The sequence below is a fragment of the Portunus trituberculatus genome, chromosome 16 (assembly GCF_017591435.1).
Source record: "Portunus trituberculatus isolate SZX2019 chromosome 16, ASM1759143v1, whole genome shotgun sequence".
NCBI lineage: Eukaryota > Metazoa > Arthropoda > Malacostraca > Decapoda > Portunidae > Portunus > Portunus trituberculatus.
In genome coordinates, this window is record NC_059270.1 from 15,199,881 (window position 1) to 15,224,880 (window position 25,000).

Sequence of the window (25,000 nt, forward strand, 5' to 3'; positions counted from 1 at the left end):
ACCAGTGTAGGGAATGAAGGAGTGAAGATACTGGTTAACTCTTGCATTAGGAAGATGGACAGAATAGGGATGAGAAGAAGTAGAGAGTCTTGTGCAGCGAGGCCGCAGGAGGGGGAAGGCATGCAGTTAGCAAGTTCAGAAGAGCAGACAGCATGAAAACAGCGGTAGAAGACAGATAAAGATGCAACATTGCGGCGGTGACTTAAAGAATCAAGACAGTCAGTTAGAGGAGAAGAGTTGATAAGACGAAAAGCTTTAGATTCCACCTTGTTTAGTAAAGCTGTGTGTGGATCCCCAGACATGAGAGCCATACTCCATACACGGGCGGATAAGGCCCTTGTACAGAGCAAGCAGCTGGGAGAGAGAAAATGGACGAAGACGCCATAGGACACCTAACTTCTTGGAAGCTGATTTAGCAAGAGTAGAGATGTGAAATTTCCAGTTTAGATTTTTAGTGAAGGATAGACCGAGTGTGTTTAATGTAGAGGAGAGGGAAGTTGAGTGTTATTGAAGAAGAGAGGATAGTTGTCTGGAAGGTTATGTCGAGTAGATAGTTGTAGAAATTGAGTTTTTGAGGCATTGAACAAAACCAGGTTTTCTCTGCCCCAATCAGAAACAAGTGAAAGATCAGAAGTTAGGCGTCCTATAGCATCTCGCCTTGAGTCATTTAATTGTTGTTGGGTTGGGCGTCTGTTGAACGCTGTTGAATAATGCAGGGTGGTATCATCAGCATAGGAGTGGATAGGGCATTGAGTCAGATTTAGGAGATCATTGATGAATAATAGAAAGAGAGTGGGTGATAGGACAGAACCCTGTGGAACACCACTGTTGATAGTTTTAGAGGAAGAACAGTGACCGTCTACTACAGCAGCAATAGAACGATCGGAAAGGAAACTGGAGATGAAGGTACAGAGAGAAGGATAGAATCCGTAGGAGGGTAGTTTAGAAATTAAAGATTTGTGCCAGACTCTATCGAAGGCTTTCGATATGTCAAGGCCGACAGCAAAGGTTTCACCGAAGTCCCTAAAAGAGGATGACCAAGATTCAGTTAGGAAAGTAAGAAGATCACCAGTAGATCTGCCTTTACGGAAACCATACTGGCAATCAGAGAGAAGGTTGTGAGCTGATAGATGCCTCATTATCTTCCTATTAAGGATAGACTCAAAGGCTTTAGAAAGGCAGGAAATCAAAGCTATAGGGCGGTAGTTAGAAGGATTGGAGTGGTCACCTTTTTAGGGACAGGTTGAATGTGAGCAAACTTCCAGCAAGAAGGATAAATAGAAGTAGAGAGACACAGATGAAAGAGTTTGACCAGGCAGTGAGCGAGTTCGGAAGCACAGTTTTGAGAACAACAGGAGGGACTCCATCCGGACCGTAAGCCTTCCGAGAATCAAGGCCAGAGAGGGCCAGGAAAACGTCTTTATAAAGAATTTTAATTTTAGGGATGAAGTAGTCAGAGGGTGGAGGAGTAGGAGGAATATGCCCAGAATCATCCAAAGTTGAGTTGGTAGCAAAGGTTTGAGCGAAGAGTTCAGCTTTAGAAAAGAAGAGACAGCTGTAGAGCCATCTGGATGAAGTAAAGGAGGGAAAGACGAAGAAGTAAAGTTGTTAGAGATATTATTGGCTAGATGCCAGAAATCTCGAGAGGAGTTAGAATTGGAAAGACTTTGACATTTTCTATTGATGAAAGAGTTTTTAGTAAGTTGGAGAATAGATTTGGCATGATTACGGGCAGAAATATATAGGGCATGAGTTTCAGCAGTTGGATGGCTACGGAACCGTTTGTGAGCCGCCTCTCTATCATTGACAGCACGAGAACAAGCAGAGTTAAACCAAGGCTTTTTAGCTTTAGGGTTAGAGAAAGTATGAGGAATGTATAGCTCCATGCCAGAGATAATCACCTCTGTTATGCGCTCGGCACAAAGAGAAGGATCTCTGACATGAAAACAATAATCATCCCAAGGAAATCAGAATAGTACTGCCTTAGTTCCTCCCACTTAGCAGAGTTAAAATGCCAGAAGCACCTCCGCTTAGGCGGGTCCTGAGGCTGCACTGGAGTGATAGAACTGGTAACGGAAATTAGATTGTGGTCGGAGGAGCCCAACGGAGAGGAAAGTTTAACAGAGTAAGCAGAAGGGTTGGAGGTTAGGAAAAGATCAAGAATGTTGGGCGTGTCTCCAAGGCGGTCAGGAATACGGGTAGGGAACTTCACTAGCTGCTCTAGGTCATGAAGGATAGCAAAGTTGAAGGTTTGTTCACCAGGTTGGTCAGTGAAAGAAGATGAAAGCCAAAGCTGGTGGTGAACATTGAAATCCCTAAAATGGAGATCTCAGCAAAAGGAAAGTGAGATAAGATGTGCTCCACCTTGGAAGTCAAATAGTCAAAGAATTTTACATAGTCAGAGGAATTAGGTGAGAGGTATACAGCACAGATGAATTTAGTTAGAGAGTGACATTGAAGTCTTAGCCAGATGGTAGAAAATTCTGAAGATTCAAGATTGTGGGCACGAGAGCAAGTGGTGTCGTTACGCACGTATGCGCAACATCCAGCTTTGGATTGAAAATGAGGATAGAGCAAGTAGGAGGGAACAGAAAAGGGGCTGCTGTCAGTAGTCACAGACAACTGTGTTTCGGTTAGGAAGAGAAGATGAGGTTTAGTAGAGGAGAGGTGGTGTTCCACAGATTGAAAATTAGAACGAAGGCCACGAATGTTGCAGAAATTGATAGTGAAAGTATTAGATGAAGTGTCAAGACACCCAAGGTCGACAGCAGAGGGCAGTCCGACCTGGGGACATTTATGGTCCCTCCCAGAGGGGACTCCGAGGCAGGGCGTGGTGAAGCCATTATTAAATTTTGATTTGAAGAGAGTGTAAAAGTGTAAGGTGTTGTAGTGTAGTGTAGGAAGTAGTAGAAGTTGTCTTTAGAGGGCAGGCTGCAGCTGCTCAATTGTATAAATGAGACCACAAAGGGAACCGGGAAGAGAGGACACGGGGAATCACTCAATCTGCAGCACTGCCTACATCCCCGTAAATACCTCTCCTGGAGTATTCCACCGGGCGGCAGGTGACTACTGCCTACTCCATGAAAAGGAGAAGATGCATCCTTGTCCCTGCTTTCCTCACCACCACACCACTACAACTCAAGTTTATAACAATATCCCAGTCCTTCTTTCCTTCATTACCGCTCCAATGCAACATCCCCAATATTATCTTTCGCCATTCTAATTTTGTTACTACACTGTTCCACTACCCCAGTCCGACCCTGAGACATTACCTTATTCACCAGCGTATTCGAAAACCCCAGTAACATTCTCAGGGACACTCCAGTACTGTCTTCCACTATCGCACCTTTGTTACTTCGCCATTCCACCACCCGAGTCATAACATGAGATTTCTTTAACATACCAGTAAACCCATTGGCCCACTCCAGCAATCAGCACTACCCTAGTACGTAACATGTATACCATATTAACACTTAACCGTAATTGCAGCATCCCAATCTTCAGCCCCATTCAATCCTATTCTATCATCCTCGTACATACACTTCTCCAACTGCTGCAGAAGGTAGAAGCGCACTTCAGAATATATATATATATATATATATATATATATATATATATATATATATATATATATATATATATATATATATATATATATATATATATATATATATATATATATATATATATATATATATATATATATATATATATATATATATATATATATATATATATATATATATATATATATATATATATATATATATATATATATATATATATATATATATATATATATATATATATATATATATATAAACCCTGCCTTCTCTTCTCCTCTCCTCCCATTCTCCAGACGCGTCACCATCCTAACCAATTTTTCTCCTCCCTCTCCCTCTCATCCTCATCCTGTCTCTCATCCTTCCCACCATCATTCACTCCCCTATCCCTTCCTCTCTCCTCTGCCCCTCATCCCACCTCCTCTCGGCCTCCCACCCTCACCATTCGCTTCCCTTCCCGGACTACCCTGCCACACCTGCCCTACAGCCACAGCCAAGGTCAAGCTGCCCACACCACAACCACGCATCACCCACCCGACCCCAACCTGCCCGCTCCGCCCGCCGCGCACCTTCCTACATGTCTCAAACACTGGCACTTACTCTTCTAGTATTGGTAAATGTCACTTGGCGAATTATTTCTTTTTATTTTCTATGTCTCAAAACTGGATTCTAATGTTTCACTTATTTGTTTAAATATTTTCAATTTATTGTACTATTCTCGTCATGTTTAGCTTCGTGTCTTCGTCTTCCCTCTATCTCTCTCGATTAATTCCTATTTTTGTTGTTTCGACGTTTCAGTATCAGAAACCAATAACTGCAGGAGTTTTTAATTTATAGTCTCTCTCTCTCTCTCTCTCTCTCTCTCTCTCTCTCTCTCTCTCTCTCGGACGCTGGCTGATATCTATCTCAAAAGAAACAGCCGGGAGATTCAAAGATGGGTTGTTGCATACCGCTCAGACCACAGACACACCGCGACACACTGCACGACCGCTGCTGGGAGGGTGTTCTAGGTGGGTCTTGTAAGGTGAGGCTGAGGCTGAGACCGTGAGTGAGGACGAACACCTTCTCTTCCTCCTACTTCTACTCCTTTCTCCTTCCCTCACTCTCCACCTCACCTACACATTCTCTCTCTCTCTCTCTCTCTCTCTCTCTCTCTCTCTCTCTCTCTCAGCCCCTATGACATTTAGGATAAAAAATAAGATGCTATTTGTCCTTACTATTATTATTGTTGTTGTTATTAACATTATCGCCATTATCGTCATCGTCATCACTATTATGAATTTTGCCTGTTTGTCACCCGCTACATTTCTGCGGCGCGACCTTCAGGGACAAAAAACAGGTTAATTATTAAGGTCTATTAAACACGCACACACACGCACGCACGCACACAAGTACACACACACACACACACACACACACACACACACACACACACACACACACACACACACACACACACACACACTTTTTCTACATACAACGCACGCACACACTCTCTCTCTCTCTCTCTCTCTCTCTCCACACACACACACCCGGTAGCTCAGTGGTTAGAGCGCTGGCTTCACAAGCCAGAGGACCGGGGTTCGATTCCCCGGCCGGGTGAAGATATTTGGGTGTGTCTCCTTTCACGTGTAGCCCCTGTTCACCTAGCAGTGAGTAGGTACGGGATGTAAATCGAGGAGTTGTGACCTTGTTGTCCCGGTGTGTGGTGTGTGCCTGGTCTCAGGCCTATCCGAAGATCGGAAATAATGAGCTCTGACCTCTTTCCGTAGGGTAACGTCTGGCTGTCTCGTCAGAGACTGCAGCAGATCAAACAGTGAAACACACACACACACACTCTCTCTCTCTCTCTCTCTCTTTTTCTCCATCCCCCCACACACACAAACACACTTGAAATTCCTTACGTTAAAAAATATGGATTTACCTTCACATTAAAGAGAGAGAGAGAGAGAGAGAGAGAGAGAGAGAGAGAGAGAGAGAGAGAGAGAGAGAGAGAGAGAGAGAGAGAGAGAGAGAGAGAGAGAGAGAGAGAGAGATAGGGGTAAATACAATAATGAAATCGAGATATAGAACAGTAATCCTTGGTAAATATTTAAAGAAAACGGAAGGACATTCTACACGCACAGGAATGTCGAGGAGTGTGAAAAGCGACATAGGGTAGAGAAGGTGCTGTGGCAGAGGTCAGGCAGCAGAGAGGTCAGTGAAAGGAAAAATGTGGGATACTTCCGACGCGCAAAGAACACAACATACCACGAAAGACGGCAATTCTACAAACGAAGGAGGAGAAAGGTGAAAGTAGTAGAACAGAACGAGGACGAGGACGAGAATAGTTGAAGACGATCACGAGGAGGAGGAGGAGGAGGAGGAGGAGGAGGAGGAGGAGGAGAGAGAGAAAGAAGAACGCAGTGGAGGGAGAGGAAGAGACAAACAAGAACAGGAAACGCAGAACTAGAAGAGGAAGTAAAAGAACAGGAAGAAAACCGGTAGAGGAAGAATGAGGAAGAGGAAAAAAGAAACAGAAGATAAACAAGGAAGAAGAGAAGGAAGATGAAGATCAAGAAAAAGAAAAAGATGATTAGTAAGGAGAAAATAGAGCAATCGCATTTTTTTTTTTTTCCTTTTAGGTTGGAAGTTCGGAGATGCATGGGTAAATCTAATAATCTAATCAATATTCATGATATTCTTTAAGTTATTTCTCTTTCCCCTCTAAATAAAACGCACGAAGAAAAAAAAATCTAAATGAGGAGCAGAACAATGAAGATGTAAAATAAAAAGGAATACAAAAAATGAAAACACATAACGACAAACTTTTTTCGCTCCATGCTGAACTGTTTAGTGAAGAAAAAACGTACATTCCTTGAACAAAATTCGGTAACCATGACTGGAAGAAGGGATCCATTCCCGTTTACTATTGGATACCAGGAATAGAGAGTTACAGGAGAACGAAGATATGGAGAACTATAAATAAGAACACAAGGGAACAAAGAAGCACAAAGGAAGAACGAGCAGTAGCAGATAACACGAGCGTGCAGTAGAAAATATAAAACAAACAAAATTGGATCGTTTCTATTTTTTTCATTTTTTTGGGAGACTGGTACCTATCCTATACTAACCCAACTTAATTTAATGTACCTTCAGTACGTCTTTTCTTTCTGCCGGTTTGTAGTCCTTAGTCAAAGTCTCTCAACATAAAATAAAACAACAACAACAAAAGGGTAATGGAAGAAAAGGTGGTGCAGATGGAAGTAGATGTAGTGGAAGTGGAGGTGGATGTGGTGGGGGATAAGAGGAAGATGATTTGGTGAATGACAGCTACGCCTCACTTGTTAAATCCTTTTTCATTCTTTACCAGTGAACCCTCATGCCACTCCTGTCCAAGCCTCCATCCTCCTATCTGGCAATTTGCCCATTTGGTTATCTACTAGTAAATGACCCCTGGCTCCTTCCACCAGTTACAAGATCGTATCTCTCTCTCTCTCTCTCTCTCTCTCTCTCTCTCTCTCTCTCTCTCTCTCTCTCTCTGTAACAACTATTCCTACTTAAAGTCTTTCGACACTGTTCATTAACGAAATCTACACAATTACGAAACAATGACGTGACTTTACAAAACCGTAACAAGACTCATCTGGTTCTCGGCAAACGCACCACACTCGCATTCAGACGACTATAACGAGGGAAGCTGGGGTTCTTCATTTACCTCGTTTTATAATATAGCATCATAAACTACCAACAGATGAATACAAGAGTCGAAAGAGAAATTTTCTGCCCCTCTCTTCCTCCATCTTCACTCCCGCTCTCTCCTCTTACCCTTTTACGTCCTAGTCCTCGTTCGCTTCTTCCCTCTCCCATTTCGTTTATTTATTTATTTTTTTTTTACTTTAGCTCGTATCTTTATAAAATTCTAACTCTCAATATTACGAGCGCACGTATTTCTCTCTCTCTCTCTCTCTCTCTCTCTCTCTCTCTCTCTCTCTCTCTCTCTCTTAGTTGAGTTTATGGTGCTGATCTACATGATACCAGCTGTGAATGAAGTAGCTGTTGTGTAGTAGTAGTAGTAGTAGTAGTAGTAGTAGTAGTAGTAGTAGTAGTAGTAGTAGTAGTAGTTGTTATTGTTGTAAGTAGGGGAAAAGAGTATTGACTAACTGGTTGATTACCTAAGTGACTGACTGAATGACTGACTCCTAGACTATCTGACAGACTGACTGATTAATTGCGCCCAAGTGCCATAACAACACGGAGGAGGCGGCGAAGAGTTTCCTTTTAAAATTCTACCCTAGCTTACAGTTCCCTTATTTGAGAGAGAGAGAGAGAGAGAGAGAGAGAGAGAGAGAGAGAGAGAGAGAGAGAGAGAGAGAGAGAGAGAGAGAGAGAGAGAGAGAGAGAGAGAGAGAGAGAGAGAGAGAGAGAGAGAGAGAGAGAGAGAGAGAGAGAGAGAGAGAGAGAGAGAGAGAGAGAGAGAGAGAGAGAGAGAGAGAGAGAGAGAGAGAGAGAGAGAGAGAGAGAGAGAGAGAGCGCGCTTCGACAACAAAGTTCCTGAATCCTACCGACATTCATCACTTCAGTGCCGCCTCCCACCACCACCCGGAGCTTATCTCTCCTGATAAACCTATCTTATCGCGACACGAGGGTTGCCAAATTCCTGAGAGGGCACAGGCAGGAGAGAAAATGAAATAAAATAAATATACCACAACTGAACATCATAACAATGTCATGACACCTGAAGCTGTAATAGAATGAAAGTTGTGATATGCTCCTTGTGACTCTTGGAAGTGTGTGTTCGGATGGAAGGATTAAAGGGAGGGGAGTGAGGGAAAGAAGAACGTCTTTCCTCTTAGTGGTAAGAATAACGCCATCCTTTTAATTAATATGTTATCCTCAAGGTTATGTGTAACTTTTGTTTAGTACAAGACGTCTTTGGTTATTTAGTGAAGTAGGAAATGTTACCTCATTCTTTGTTAAACTCGTTAACTCACTTCCAGTATTTATATTTTCTCCCGCCTAACAACTGATCTCTTTCTAGGGTGGAGTACATGAAAAATAGTTAATTCTCTCCTCCTGATTATTTTATGGAGTGATATATTCAGAAATTTTTTACCCCTTTGTCTCCTCGCAAATGAAAATACTGTTTTAAGCAGTCAAGTTATCTGGTCCACTTATACCGTATACTTAAAATATCATTGCTAGAGAAAGGGAGCTTCAATCTCTCTCTCTCTCTCTCTCTCTCTCTCTCTCTCTCTCTCTCTCTCTTATAGTCCCTATGGTTTGAGTCTTGCAGAATCTAATCCTCCAAGTTACTGAAGTGAAGTAACAAGTCTCATGCTGTCTTTACCATTGAAGCATTTCAGTATATTTTGTCATATTAGTAATGAATGAGGAAAATTTGAAAAGAAAAAAAAAAACAGTCAAAGAATAGAAAAGGTGCCAGGAAATGTGGATGAGAGCAGGAAAAGAAGAGAGGATAAGGGGCACAACAAGGGAGTGAATCAGGTCGTTTGTGAAATCTAGTAGACGTGTGGGTGTAAGGAGAAATAAACTTAGTCAGAGCTCGGTTACAGGTGCAGTAAATGCCTGTTTGCCATCACCACCACTATACTAACAAAAACAACTACCACCACCACTACTACTACTACTACTACTACTACTACTGATAATAATAAAAACAATTGTAATAAAACTGAGGACATATTCATACATAAATTAAAACTAAAACTGAGGATATATTTACTTATTAATTTAATCTCACATTAAGTTATAAATACGAAAAAAAAAAACGAAATGAAAGCAGCAACAACAGCACAAACTACTAAGTTATTATTAAATTTCTTTAATTTCACATAGCATTCCAATACTACCATTTGTCATTGAAATTTGCCTACTGTTTATGTGTAATCAATGGAGAGAGAGAGAGAGAGAGAGAGAGAGAGAGAGAGAGAGAGAGAGAGAGAGAGAGAGAGCGTGTGTGTGTGTTTAAATTCATGCTATCATCTTTCCTCTTGATGTGAGGAAGAATCAGGGTGAGTGAGGCCACTGTTCCCAAATCCCCAGTTCGTCTGGTGTACCGGAAACACGAGATAGTAACATAGTTTCTCTCTCTCTCTCTCTCTCTCTCTCTCTCTCTCTGAAGTCACGCAGGAAGAGTTCGTTATCAGTTAGGTAAGACAGTGAATTCCTGAAACTCAGTCACTACTACTCATTCATTGGTTCTATTCTCTTGTCCGACCTTTTATCATTCCTCTACACATCACATTTTTCTCCCATACCTACTCTCTCTCTCTCTCTCTCTCTCTCAACTTTATTCATTCCTTACTCGCTCTTTTCCTCATTTCTACATGTTTTTTTCTTTTCCTCCGTGAAATGCGTCTTTCTATCTTGTATTCTTTTTCTCCTCCTCCTCTAATATTTGATAGTACATTACAAGTTATTTTCGTTCATTATTCAATCAATATCATAGTTTCTTTGGTTTGATGTGTTACACTGGCAACTGTTGGTGTTTAGGCCACGCTAGCAAGACAACAACACAATAGCCACTAACACCACCACCACCACCACCATCACCACTATTACTATCACTACCACCATTACCAACGCTGCCGTCATTATCACAATTACTGAAATTCCTAACCTCCATTTTTAATCGCAACCGTTCATCACCAGCATCACCGCACACCAGGGTTCCGAGACCCTCACCACCTTTTCTTTCATCGGTAATGCTTAAGGAGTTCGTAATATATATATATATATATATATATATATATATATATATATATATATATATATATATATATATATATATAAACACGTGTGTGTGTGTGTGTTAAAAGTAATACACGCTCCTAATTTCCTTCTTCAAACACAGACAGACAGCCAAACAAACAGCCCCACAAATATATACACACACACGCACGCACGCACGCACGTACGTACACACACACACACACACACACACACACACACACACACACACACACACACACGGCGTGACTCACCCCAGCGCAAGTAACCTTGGCTCAGCAGGTGTGGGTCACAGGTGTGCAAATGTATGTACGTGCGTATTTATTCTCAACCCAAATTCATCTACCGTGTAAAATTATGTTTTATACACACACACACACACACACACACACACCGTAGTGTAGTGGTTAGCATACTCAACCGAGAAGGCCTGGGTTCGAGTCCCGGAGGCGGCAAGGCAAATGGGCAAGCCTCTTAATGTGTAACCCTTGTTCACCTCGCTGTAAATAGGTACGAGATACAACTCGCTTTCCCGGTGTGTGGAGTGTATTGTGGTCTCAGTCCTACCCGAAGATCGGTCTACAGGCTCTGAGCTCGCTCCATAATGGGAAGGCTGGCTGGGAGACCAGTAGACGACCGTGGTGAATTACACACACACACACACACACACACACACACACACACACACACACACACACACACACACACACACACACACATTCACATACACAAAGTCCTCATCATCCAATCAGTACTTGTCTACATGAATTCTCTTACGAAACATTAATGAATCTCTCTCTCTCTCTCTCTCTCTCTCTCTCTCTCTCTCTGTGTGTGTGTGTGTGTGTGTGTGTGTGTGTGTGTGTGTGTGTGTGTGTGTGTGTGTGTGTGTAATTCTTTTTCTTTACATTATACTATCCCGACACGTTCACTTGCTTGCTGTGCAGTGGTGGTAGTATAATGATAGTGGTGGAGCTGAAATTAAGGTGTGGTTTTATTAATATCTGTTTGGGGTTTATTTGGGATCCGCTTTTCTTTCTTGTTTTGAGAGCAGAACCAAAGTACCGTGATTCTGAGAAAGTTCGACTGATAATGTTTTCCTCCCATGTTTATTTTCGTCGTCTTGATGACAAGGAAAGCCACGTCCATCTATGACAACTATGGCTAAACTTTGATGCAAGTAACAACAAATACTCATCACATTGTCCTGGTGCTGTATGACAAATTATATTCTCGAGGATTCCTACGAAGTCCTTCTGGAAAATTTGTACTCAGTCAAGTGAGAGACATTAAGTGAAACTTTCGAACCACCTCTCCTGGTAACGAGCCTCGACCTTACGGGATCTGACGCGGCAAGTTCTTCGAGCGAACTTGGAAGCATAAGGAAAAAGCGAAGTTCTGCATCAAGAATATTACAAGGTTCCTCGACACATGCTGGTGTGTGTGTGTGTGTGTGTGTGTGTGTGTGTGTGTGTGTGTGTGTGTGTGTGTGTGTGTGTGTGTGTGCGCGCGCGCTCGCACATGTAAACGCCCCCGAAAAAATAATAACAATACCTAACAAACGGTGCACATCAGCAAGATACTAGTGAAAGAAAAAAAATGTGCCTGCATTACTCAGTGAGCAGCGTGCAGTGTTCATGCACATTCTGCGAAGCGGGGTTGGTGCCTGTGGTGACATGCCACTTGAAAAATGTGCCATCGGTACTTCCTTTGTCAGCATGTCTGTGATCAATGACTAAATTTTCGTCTTGAACTGTGATAGGAAGTTTTCGTTATATTCCTCATACGATACCATTCCACACTCAGGAAATATAAATCAAGCAACATCCAGCTTAGTCGGTTGATGTGATGTCAAGCAGGAAAGACATGTCTGTTGAGTCACCCAAAAATTCGTCACCCTTGGGTCGTCTACACTCATGATAGTTCACTTCTCACTGAACAGAGAGCGCTCTATCACCTAGATCAGCGGCAACACATTCTCAAGTACTCTACAATACACTCAACAAGCAAACAACTTTGAAATGTCATCAAACAGTTATGAAGGGACGCCCTCCTTGTGCATATCAGCCACTAAGCCTGATGAGGGACCTACCTGCGGCTGGGTGGAAGTCTCACTGGCAGCTGATGACGACGCTGCAGAACTGACGGAACGGTTGTCGATCTCCTCGTGGTGGCCGTTGGAAACACTAGTCGGCTGGGCTTGGGTCTGGGGTTCTGGGGTGGGCGGCGCCTTTTCCTCCCGGACAGAACTGTATGTAATCACATTGGCCTGTGATCCACGGACTACAATGTTCCTGTCCTTGTAGTACTTGTCGGCAGCAGGATCCACCACCAGCAGGCGAGTTTCGTTGGGTACTGCCTTGATCCTCTTCACAACCTGCAACACAACAGGGAATTAAAGACACATACACTAAACACGACACTCACCTCACACTAACTTCATCCCCCCCTGACACACATACACACACACACACACACACACACACACACACACACACACCTGATAATAAGATTTAGGAGGGGCACAAAAGCTTGCATACATGTAACATTTACGCCATCTTAATATGCTAAAAAGATTGCTAATTATTATCCAGAGTGTGAAAAGGCTTCCGAGTTATAGAAATCACTTGATAATTCTATACCTGCACCATATATGTACAAAATTTTACGTGGTGTAGGAAGTGTATATTTTTTGTGTTGATTCATCCATGTGTAAAAAAAAAAATTAATAAACTAATTCATAAAAAAATATTGTGCTACTGATATTAATATACATCTATACCATGCTTATTATCTATCTATCTCAATGAAATTATAAAATACATGTGAAAATACGAGATAAATTAATCGACATTTATTTCTTCTACATGTAAAATAAATGTCAGTATCGGAAAATAAATTAAAAAAAAGATAATAATAGAAAAACAGGCAATCTGAGACAAAGCTACTAGCAAAATCTCAAGAAACAATAAGCTTCGTGCATTCCTACGAACAATAAAATGCAAGCAGGAAGCGGAGATAATACACGTGTCCACCAGGAGAAAGAGTGACGCAGCACGGACGTGTGGCGATGACTGAGAAGTGAAAGACGCAAAGCGAAACAGCTGATATCTTCATTGCAAGTAATGGAGTGAATTAGGGGGGAAATACAGATGATGATGGTGGTAGTGGTAGTAGTAGTAGCACTGGGAGTAGAAAGAGAACAGTAGTTGCAATCTTAACATTATTTACGAATTCCTACTCATTTTCGCCTACTTAACATCTGGCATAAGCCATTTCTATTCAGTGCCTCCCTCCCCACATACACACACCGCGTAGTGTAGTGATTAGCCCTCCCCACATACACACACCGCGTAGTGTAGTGATTAGCACACTCGGCTCATAACCGAAAAGGCCAGGGTTCGAGTCCCGGGCGCGGCCAGGCAAATGGACAAGCCTCTTAATGTGTAGCCTCTGTTCACCTAGCAGCAAGTAGGTACGGGATGTAACTCGAGGGGTTGTGGTCTCGCTTTCCCGGTGTGTGGAGTGTGTTGTGGTCTCAGTCCTACCCGAAGATCGGTCTATGAGCTCTGAGCTCGCTCCGTAATGGGAAAGACTGGCTGGGTGACCAGCAGGCGACCGTGGTGGTGAATTACACACACACACACACACACACACACACACACACACACACACACACACACACACACACAGCTGGCTGGCTTCACAAGCCAGATGACCGGGGTTCGATTCCCGGCCGGGTGGAGATATTTGGGTGTGTCTCCTTTCACGTGTAGCCCTGTTCACCTAGCAGTGAGTAGGTACGGGATGTAAATCGAGGAGTTGTGACCTTGTTGTCCCGGTGTGTGGTGTGTGCCTGGTCTCAGGCCTATCCGAAGATCGGAAATAATGAGCTCTGAGCTCGTTCCGTAGGGTAACGTCTGGCTGTCTCGTCAGAGACTGCAGCAGATCAAACAGTGAACACACACACACACACACACACACACACACACACACACACACACACCGCGTAGTGTAGTGGTTAGCACGCTCGACTCACAATCGAGAGGGCCGGGTTCGAGTCCCGGTTAGCGGCGAGGCAAATGGGCAAGCTTCTTAATGTGTAGCCCCTGTTCACCTAGCAGTAAGTAGATACGGGATGTAACTCGAGGGGTTGTGGCCTCGCTTTCCCGGTGTGTGGAGTGTGTTGATGTGGTCTCAGTCCTACCCGAAGATCGGCCTATGAGCTCTGAGCTCGCTCCGTAATGGAGAAGACTGGCTGGGTGACCAGCAGAACACCGAGGTGAATTACATACATATTCCCCTGCAAATAAGCACAACGAAAACCAATTCCTCACCTTTCAGCCTAAATTTCTTGGGAAGAAAAGAGGCAGAGGGAGGGAAGTATTGGGGATTGTAATGGTTCATCGAGTGCTCCGAGACGAGCTGAACCTTAATACAGTTCACCTTGAATGTGCGCATAAGGTGGGTCGAGATCTATAACATAAACCACTTGTGCGCCTACCGTTGTGGCTTGCTTTACCAGTTTTGTGGACCGTCAACTGGCATTCAATTAAGAATACTTTCAAACACGAACACTTATGCAAATATGGTGTGAATCTTCCGTTAAATTAATAACTTCAGACAAGTTCCTAGCATGTATCAAATAAAGGTAATGCCTTGGTACACTCAGGAGAGGCGGTGGCGTAGTGGATAAGGTGGTGGTGAGTGTGGGATCGGGCAGACGTCCACGCGAAGGTTCGAATCCCACCACGTATCGCCTTAAAACTATGCGCCATTTGTCGAGTGGTTTAAAGTTACCTACATGTCACCCTGATACCCAGGTTCTAAGTGGTTACCAAAGGTACGCTTGGGTGGTGATATGGGCACAAATATGGGTACCAATAAATAAAATTGTCTGCGCCACTAATGGGTGAAGCTGAAAAGCGCTTCCTATACATACTCTTCAAGTATACTTACAGGCGCTATAGGCCTTGGCGTTAAAAAAAAAAAGTGTAACTGTCTTTAACATGACATTATCTTTACATATGATAGGAGCCTGTCAGAAATGCTTTCTTTAATGGTCGCAGCCATGTTTATACTATAGATTACAGCTACAGATGTATTTACATTTAGTAGTGGTTAGCACGCTCGACTCACAGTCGAGAGGGCCGGGTTCGAATCCCGGTAAGCGGCGAGGCAAATGGGCAAGTCTCTTAATGTGTGGGGTGTGTTCACCTAGCAGTAAATAGGTACGGGATGTAACTCGAGGGGTTGTGGCCTCGCTTTCCCGGTGTGTGGAGTGTGCTGTGATCTCAGTTCTACCCGAAGATCGGTCTATGATCTCTGAGCTCGCTCCGTAATGGGTGACCAGCAGGCGACCGTGGAGATGAATTCATATTAATTGATTTGAACTGGAAATGACTAATCTTCAAGGACCACGCTGCACCATGAACAACAACGGTGACACACAAATATATAAACAAATACAATAAAATGAATAAAAGAAAAAACATATCCTCACGTGTGTGTGTGTGTGTGTGTGTGTGTGTGTGTGTGTGTGTGTGTGGGCGCACGCGCGCGTGCCTGGGTGCGTGCGTGCGTGCGTGCGTGAGCGTGTGTAATCTCCCTCACTAATCATACACACACACACACACACACACATTCACTCCCACCTTCCACTCCCTGTTACAACTCTGGCACAGCTCACCACTCCTCATGTCACCGGGCTTATCAGCTCCATCACCACCAATCATCACTTCACACTGATTTCACCGCAATTCATCACATGGCAAGGCGACAGAATGAAAAATACTATCCAGTCACTGACGATAAATATGAAGTGTTTGTTTACGCGCTTACCTGAAGATATGAATCCACTACAAACAAGAATATTTGTGTAACATACCACATGGTAAAATACGAATACCTACGATGGAGCAAGTCACCGCCCTTCCTTAAGAACATAAATTTGTTGATAAGAATTTAGATGAAGTTTGAATCTTTCTTTTTTATGTAAAAGGGGCACTAACCAAGAGCTAAAAATAAATAAACAAATAAATAAATGCCCAATAAGGTTCCAGAATCAGAAGAAATGTCAAAAGGATTGTGCAAATTTGGAGAATGTGTCATATTTACTGATCTATTTTATTTGTTATACTTAAGTCATTCATCAATTTATCATTTTGTTCCCAGGCATGCTTATTCACGTTTCTCAACAAAAATAATTAATTGACAATTATCACATTCTGAATTATTTTTGGTCATTACGGATTACTTAGGGTGTTTTAATGGTTTGTGGTGTTATGGAGGAGGGAAACAAATATTACTTAGGGTGTTTTAATGGTTTGTGGTGCTAGGGAGGAGGGAAACAAATATTGCTTAGGTTGTTTTATAGTTAATAAGTCCTTGCGTTCACTTGTACTTGATCAACGCTCGCAGAATACATCAGACTCAATAATATTACTAAGCGGGAGCAACTGTACAGCACAAGTGAGTAAACACGAAAGTCATGCACACCCAAATAATTACACGAGCCTCTTATACTTCGAATCAAAACATATAAGGAAGAGAAAACCATATAAATTGATGTTATTGTTGCTTTCAAGTGTTAATGTTCAGGTTTTCTGTACACAAGATTCAGCCACGCTAAAGTCGAAGTTGTTGTTTTAAATGTTAATGTTTAGGTTTTCTACAGACGGAGGTTCTTCACGCAATGAGCCGTTTAATGACTCTAGCTTCAGTGAGTGACGTAAGAGTCGAAGGAAAGTTGAGTATAGAATGGAGTTAAGTGGTGAAGACATGGCTAAGATCGTGACTCTCGTGTGTGTGTGTGTGTGTGTGTGTGTGTGTGTGTGTGTGTGTGTGTGTGTGTGTGTGTGTGTGTGTGTGTGTGTGTGTGTGTGTGTGTTTGTCTGTGTGTGTGTGTGTTTGTCTGTGTGTCTGTGTGTCTGCGTCTGTGTATCTGTGGCAGGTATAGCAAATGCATGCGAGGAGCTTGTCCGCCGTTGTGGTCCGTAATACAAAGAGTCCGCTTGTGTTCCCAGCAGAAGAAGTCCTTTGTGTACGGTGTGGGGAGACGAGTAGGAAGGAGGCACGCACAGGCAGGATGGAGAGGGTTGTGTTGATACGTTTAGAAGGGAGATGGAATGTGTACTCTAGTGTTGATAAGTATAAAAGAAAGAGAGAACAGAAAGCGAGCTCCTAGTGTGTACTATGGTAACATTAAGACTAACAATCGTGAACAAACATTCCGGCGAGTGCTTTCTGTTGGGAATGTATAGAAATATGAACTGTTAATCAATGTTTCCAATAATAATCTACAACTCTTATGACATTTTTCATAATACTGTACAATCAACTGAATACGAACTTTTGCAACTTAGCATTGAATTAAATAACCTGATCTATATGTGAACGAGAGACGACGATAACAATATTTTTTTTTTATGTTATGACTTATAGCGCCTGTAGGCATACTTGAAGAGTAAATGTGAGAAGCGCTGATCAGCTTCCGCCCATTAGTGGCGCAGGCAATCTTATTTATAATGGTACCCATATAAGGGCCTATATCACCACCCCAAAGCATCTTTGGTGTAACCAACAAGAACCTGGGTATTATGGTGACATGTAAATAACTCTAAACCACTAGACAAATGGAATAGCTTCAATGCGGTATGTGATGGGATTCGAACCTACGCGTGGACGTCTGCCTAGTCCCACGCTCACAACCTTACCCACTACACCACCGCCTCATTTAATGGATCAAGTATCTTCTTTTTTGTTAAATATTAAAAAATCCCTAGTAGAGCAACGTGATCTCAGACACTCTTTTCAGATTTTTTAAGAAATACATACTGCTTCCTACAGACATTGCGCTGCTGGCGCAACAAAGGTCAGACTGTTAGACTTAACGAAGTCCAACTCCAGCTTCTCCTTTCCTTTAATAATTAAATGCTCTGAAAAAAGCAACGAAATCTAAAACTTTTTTTTAAATATACACACTGCTCTCTACAGACGTGGACTGAGTGTGCTGAGTGTGAAGAAGTAAGTGTGTGTGTGTGTGTGTGTGTGTGTGTGTGTGTGTGTGTGTGTGTGTGTGTGTGTGTGTGTGTGTGTGTGTGTGTGTGTGTGTGTGTGTGTGTGTGTGTGTGTGTGTGTGTGTGTGTGTTGTAACCCCAAAGTACGAAAGACAGAACAAATGGCTATTAAATAAGTCTGGTAGTTAAAACATATCGTCTTGGAATGAGAAAAAGAAAGGGAGACAGAGCAAGGAAGGAAGAATGAAAAGGGAGGAAAAGGAAAGAAGAAACAAATATGGTGAAGGAAGAAGATATGGAGCGACACGGAAAAATGGAGAGGTAAGAGGAGATGCATATATAATAAAGCGTTATTGAAAGAAGACAAAAGAGGAACGGCGTGGTGAAAAATGGAATGTGAGAGGAGAGAATGTAATGGTGGAAAAAAACTGAAGCATGAGAGAAGGTTAAAAACACGAAATAAATGGAAGGGAAAGCGAATAAGTATGGATTTTGTAAAAGATGTGACAGAGGAAGGAAGAAAGGAAGAAAAATGAAAGGAAGATATATAAAAAAATCATTGGGGCGGAAAAGAGTAACGGACAAGGAGAACGAAAGCAAGAGATGAGTGAAAGGGAAAAATGAACGGTAGTGGGTCTGAAAATACGAAAAAAAAAAAAAAAGTGTACATCTCAGGGAACACTACCCATATCACCACTACTGTCTACTACTATCAAAGTTCATCCCTAACTAGTGATACTCTTGTTTAACACCATCCATCAACCCACACCCAGCACCCACTACCGCGCACCTCCTACAACAAACAACACACACTCGGCGTATCTCCAGCCATCCATCAATCCATTCTCACTAGCACCCGCCACCTCCACCTCCGCCACCGCCACCACCACATCCATCGCTACCATATCACTACCACTTGTCAACATGGGACGGACATCCTAGTTGACAGACAAGTCTCTGTAATGATATACAGTGAAGATAATATCGTCTTGCCCCTTTCACGCATATGTGTATATACAGTTTTCTTACAATGATCTCCCACCACTGCTTTTCTCATACCTCAATCTCTGGCAGTGTTGGAAGGGTAAAGAACAGTTATTATTTGTCATTAGTGCTTTGGCAAGATGATGATGAGAGAGAGAGAGAGAGAGAGAGAGAGAGAGAGAGAGAGAGAGAGAGAGAGAGAGAGAGAGAGAGAGAGAGAGAGAGAGAGAGAGAGAGAATCTATGTAGCACAGTAAAAATCTGCCATTAATACAGTAATAAAATCTTTTACAGTAAATATTATCCTTACTACAGAGGTGTGTGCTTAACATAAAATCTGATTAACATTTTGAAATCCACTACAGTATCAAGGGATCATGAGATGAGGGTGAGAGTGCCATTAACATCTAAATGCTCTTAATTAAAGTAACTGTATGCAGCGTTAATGACAGACTATAATTTTCGCCAAGGTCTTAAGAATATATTATGAACGCATGATCACCACCAGTATCCTTCCAGAGAAGCAATCCTATAGGTCAGTGTTTCGAAACTCTTTGCTCTCAACACATATTTTCAAAAGGCCACAAAGATGATTGACCAGACTCTTAAGTAAGTTTCTATTGCTAACAATGCAAAACAACTACTTAATTTGTTATTAGAACCATAAAAACACCCTTTGAAAAATCCGTTTGATTTCAACAAGAGCCTTTGGAATATAATGCAGGTGAGGCACAAGTGTTTCTGAATAATGTTGCGTTCATACAGTGCGAGTTACGGTAGAGAGACGCTTCACCCAGACCAAGAACAACAACCGCTTGCTCATCACTGAAAATCTGAGGACGTGCGCCTGAACCTCCTAAATTAATGTGTGTGTGTGTGTGTGTGTGTGTGTGTGTGTGTGTGTGTGTGTGTGTGTGTGTGTGTGTGTGTGTGTGTGTGTGTGTGTGTGTGTGTGTGTGTAATGGCAGGTCTAATGTGGTGTACAATTATGAGGAGAATAAAGTATAACACAGACGGCGCTAAGCTCAGTGGCTGCTAATGAAATGATGGAGTGAAAGTGACGCAGAGAGAGAGAGAGAGAGAGAGAGAGAGAGAGAGAGAGAGAGAGAGAGAGAGAGAGAGAGAGAGAGAGAGAGAGTGTCTGACTGACTGACCGCATTTTTTGGTCAGGAACAAAACTAGTATAGGAGGAAGAGGAAGTACAGAAGTACAAAATGCATTAATAAAAAATGTAGCAGTGTTAATAGCGAAAATAGGAACAGCACCACCCCCACCACCACCAGTAGTAGTAGTAGTAGTAGTAGTAGTAGTAGTAGTAGTAGTAGGAGGAGGAGGAGGAGGAGGAGGAGGAGGAGGAGGAGGAGGAGGAGGAGGAGGAGGAGGAGGAGGAGGAGCAGGAGCAGGAGCAGAAGGAGGGAGTTTCTGTTGCTGTTGTAACAATAGTCACTATAGTTATGTATTTTACGTCTGCCAATATACATTTGTTTGTCGTAGTAGTAGTAGTAGTAGTAGTAGTAGTAGTAGTAGTAGTAGTAGTAGTAGTAGTAGTAGTAGTAGTAGTAGTAGTAGTAGTAGTAATAATAATAATAATAATAATAATAATAATAATAATAATAATAATAATAATAATAGGAGCAGCGGCAGCAGAAGGATGAGCAGAAATACCATTATGATGAGTTCCGTTGAGACTGGCTGTGAAAGTGACAGTAAAGAAAGGCTGGTTGGTTGGCTGGTCGATTGGGTGGTTGGTTAGTCAAGTCTGGCACGAGACCAGCGACCATGACTCCTTCCTTCGCAACTCTCACTGGAAAGGCGTCCTTGTCGAGAGAGAGAGAGAGAGAGAGAGAGAGAGAGAGAGAGAGAGAGAGAGAGAGAGAGAGAGAGAGAGAGAGAGAGAGAGAGAGAGAGAGAGAGAGAGAGGTCGTGTATCATCAAAATTCCTGAGCTTTTTTTTCTGTGTGAGTTTTCGTGTCTTCGGTTTAGCGGATTGGTCTCTGGCCTTGTTTTGGTTTATTTTACTTCTTTTTCCTTCAATATTATTTTGGCAAAAAGGGAATAAGGGAAAATGGACACGAATAATAAATTCTCCATAATTTGCAATGCAAATCAGAGATAGATAGATAGATAGAGAGAGAGAGAGAGAGAGAGAGAGAGAGAGAGAGAGAGAGAGAGAGAGAGAGAGAGAGAGAGAGAGGCGCGGTATCTTTATCACTACTACTACTACTACTACTACAACAACAACAACAACAACTACAACTACTACTACTATCAAATTACCATTACCATTTGCTTCAACAAACTATTCTTCCACTAATAAGGATTCCGTTTATGAAATCTGAGGTGTGTGTGTGTGTGTGTGTGTGTGTGTGTGTGTGTGTGTGTGTGTGTGTGTGTGTGTAATTCACTTCACTTTGGTCGTCTGCTGGTCATCCAGTCAGTCTTCCTCATTACGGAGCGAGCTCAGAGCTCATAGACCGATCTTCGGGAAGGACTGAGACCACAACACACTCCACACACCGGGAAAGCGAGGCCACAACCCCTCGAGTTACATCCCGTACCTATTTACTGCTAGGTGAACAGGGGCCACACATTAAGAGGCTTGCCCATTTGCCTCGCCGCGCCGTGTGTGTGTGTGTGTGTGTGTGTGTGTGTGTGTGTGTGTGTGTTCACTGTTTGTTTGATCTGCTGCTCTCTCTGACGAGACAGCCAGACGTTACCCTACGGAACGAGCTCAGAGCTCATTATTTCCGATCTTGGGATAGGCCTGAGACCAGACACACACCACACACCGGGACAACAAGGTCACAACTCCTCGATTTACATCCCGTACCTACTCACTGCTAGGTGAACAGGGGCTACACGTGAAAGGAGACACACCCAAATATCTCCACCCGGCCGGGGAATCGAACCCCGGTCATCTGGCTTGTGAAGCCAGCGCTCTAACCACTGAGCTACCGGGTGTGTGTGTGTGTGTGTGTGTGTGTGTGTGTGTGTGTGTGTGTGTGTGTGTGTGTGTGTTCAGACTTTGGTGTTCTAATTCCTCTTACTATGTAGAATTCACTAAAGAGGAACATCAATGGACGTGCGAGTGAACAGCTGCGTGGGAGTTTATAAGCACAGAATCAGACACTGCCTCTGCTATCACCACCATCACCACCACCACCACCACCACCACCGCTCCCACCACCACCACCACTGATATCGCGACCATCACCAGCCACATTAGTATCACCACCACCACTATCACTTCCACTTACGATATCACTTGCACATGTAAGTATACTTTTTTACCATCACCACTTCGACTTCTACTTCTATCCTTTTCCTCCAATTCTCCTTATACCAACTCTGTGTGTGTGTGTGTGTGTGTGTGTGTGTGTGTGTGTGTGTGTGTGTGTGTGTGTGTGTGTGTGTGTGTGTGTGTGTGTGTGCGCGCGCGCGCGTCTTTTCAGCTTCCTATGTCTTTATTTAAGAAGCACGGGCAAGTGTTTGACCATGACAGAGATGCACAAGGAAAACAGGTGATCTTAACAAGAGGAAGGAAAACATTAACAGGTGACCAGGATGAGTAAACAGGTAAGAAGTTCCGACTTGTTATGACTCCCGGGTGCATCTACTGTAACCTTGACCCACCACCGCCACTACCATCACCACCACTGCCATTTGAGCGCTATTCTCTTCCCATCTCCCCATCCCCTCTCTCTCTCTCTCTCTCTCTCTTCCTTCCTTACTCGTCGCCACACTACCCCGTAATCCTCCCCTGCCCCTGACCTACTATTACAATAGGTCTTCCGCTATTCTTCACCGCATACCCACTGACAAGCAATGAACAAACACACACGAACTTACACATAATTCGATCTTGCTTTCGTATATACTGAGAGGATGTGGTCATTTAAAAATTGTTTGCTGATATGATACAAGCAAACTACAACAAAACATCCTTTGATATCTTAATCTTTTGATTATAATACATCCGCAATAACTCTCTCTCTCTCTCTCTCTCTCTCTCTCTCTCTCTCTCTCTCTCTCTCTCTCTCTGAGTTGAAATTCTACAGGCGCCCAAAGTCAAGCTGTATTTCCTAATCTCTTCATTTCCGTCACTACGCTGTTCGATACTAGCTAGCAACTATACAGTAGATTTTGTACAATTCTATGAAGAGAACAAGAATATGATTAAACACTGAGCGATAAAAACTGCGTCATCAAATGCCCTTGGATATCAAAACATGAAAAGTATTCATGTATGAATACTTCTGTCGATCAGCGCCTTCGTTACATTACAGCCTTGACTCCATGCCGGATGCCATATTTCCATCAGCATGAATCCCAGGCATCACACACGCGATGTCTGGGATATATATATATATATATATATATATATATATATATATATATATATATATATATATATATATATATATATATATATATATATATATATATATATATATATATATATATATATATATATATATATATATATATATATATATATATATATATATATATATATATATATCCCAGACATCGGCCTCTGGTTATAGTAAATTCTTTGACTTTATAACTTCCAAAGCGGAGCATAATTTGTCCCTCTACCCTTTTGCGGACATCTCTATCCTTAGAGATTTCAATGTTCACCACCAGCTTTAGCTTTCCTCTATCTTCACTGACTATCCTGGTGAACTAGCCTTCAACTTTGCTATCCTCCATGCCCTACAGCAACTGGTGTAACGCCCTACTTATATTCCTGACCGCCTTGGAGATACGTCCAACATTCTTGATCTTTTCCTTACCTCTAATCCTTCTGTTTATGCTGTTACCTTATCTTCTCCGTTGGGCTCCTCTGATGACAAGCTCATACCTGTATCTAGTCCTATTTCTCCAATAACTCCTTAGGATCCTCGAAAGCAAAGGTGTATCTGGCGTTTTGCCTCTGCCAGTTGGGGGGACCTGAGGAGGTGTTGTGCTAATTTTCCCTGGAATGATTATTGCTTCCGTGTCAGAGATCCATCTCTGTGTGCTGAACGCCTAACAGAGGTAATAGCGTCTGGTACGGAAGCGTACATTCCTCATTCTTTTTTCTCAACCTAAACCTTCTAAACCTTGGTTTAACTCAGCCTGTTCTCGTGCTATACATGATAGAGAGGTTGCCCACAAAAGGTACTTGAGCCTTCCATCTCCTGAATCTCATGCACTTTATATCTCTGCCCGGAATCATGCCAAGTCTGTTCTTCAACTTGCCAAACACTCTTTCATAAATAGGAAATGTCAAAATCTTTCAAACTCAAACTCTCCTCGTGACTTCTGGCATCTAGCCAAAAACATCTCAAATAACTTCACTTCTTCATCTTTCCTCCTTTATTTCATCCTGATGGCACCACTGCCATCTCTTCTGTCTCTAAAGCTGAACTCTTTTCTCAAACCTTTGCTCACAACTCCACCTTGGATGATTCTGGGCTTGTCCTCCTCTCCTCCTCCCTCTGACTATTTCATGTCTACAATCAAAATTCTTCGTAATGATGTTTTCCATGCCCTTGCTGGCCTAAACCCTCGGAAGGCTTATGGACCTGATGTGGTCCCTCCTATCGTTCTCAAAAACTGTGCTTCTGTGCTTGCACCTTGCCTGGCCAAACTCTTTCAACTTTGTCTATCGACTTCTACCTTTCCTTCCTGCTGGAAGTTCGCCTACATTCAGCCTGTT

At 42.6% G+C, this 25,000-nt stretch overlaps 1 protein-coding gene and 1 non-coding gene across 2 annotated transcripts in view; one reads left to right on the forward strand and one right to left on the reverse strand.

Annotated features, from left to right (window-relative positions):
- LOC123504508 (Na(+)/H(+) exchange regulatory cofactor NHE-RF1-like) overlaps positions 1-25,000 on the reverse strand; it is a 70,816-nt gene that overhangs the window by 30,672 nt on the left and 15,144 nt on the right. The window contains 1 exon segment of the mRNA XM_045255080.1: positions 12,388-12,672. Coding sequence (XP_045111015.1) covers positions 12,388-12,672 — 285 coding nt within the window.
- Trnav-cac lies at positions 5,093-5,166 on the forward strand. Its single transcript has one exon. It is a non-coding gene; the product is annotated as a tRNA-Val (tRNA).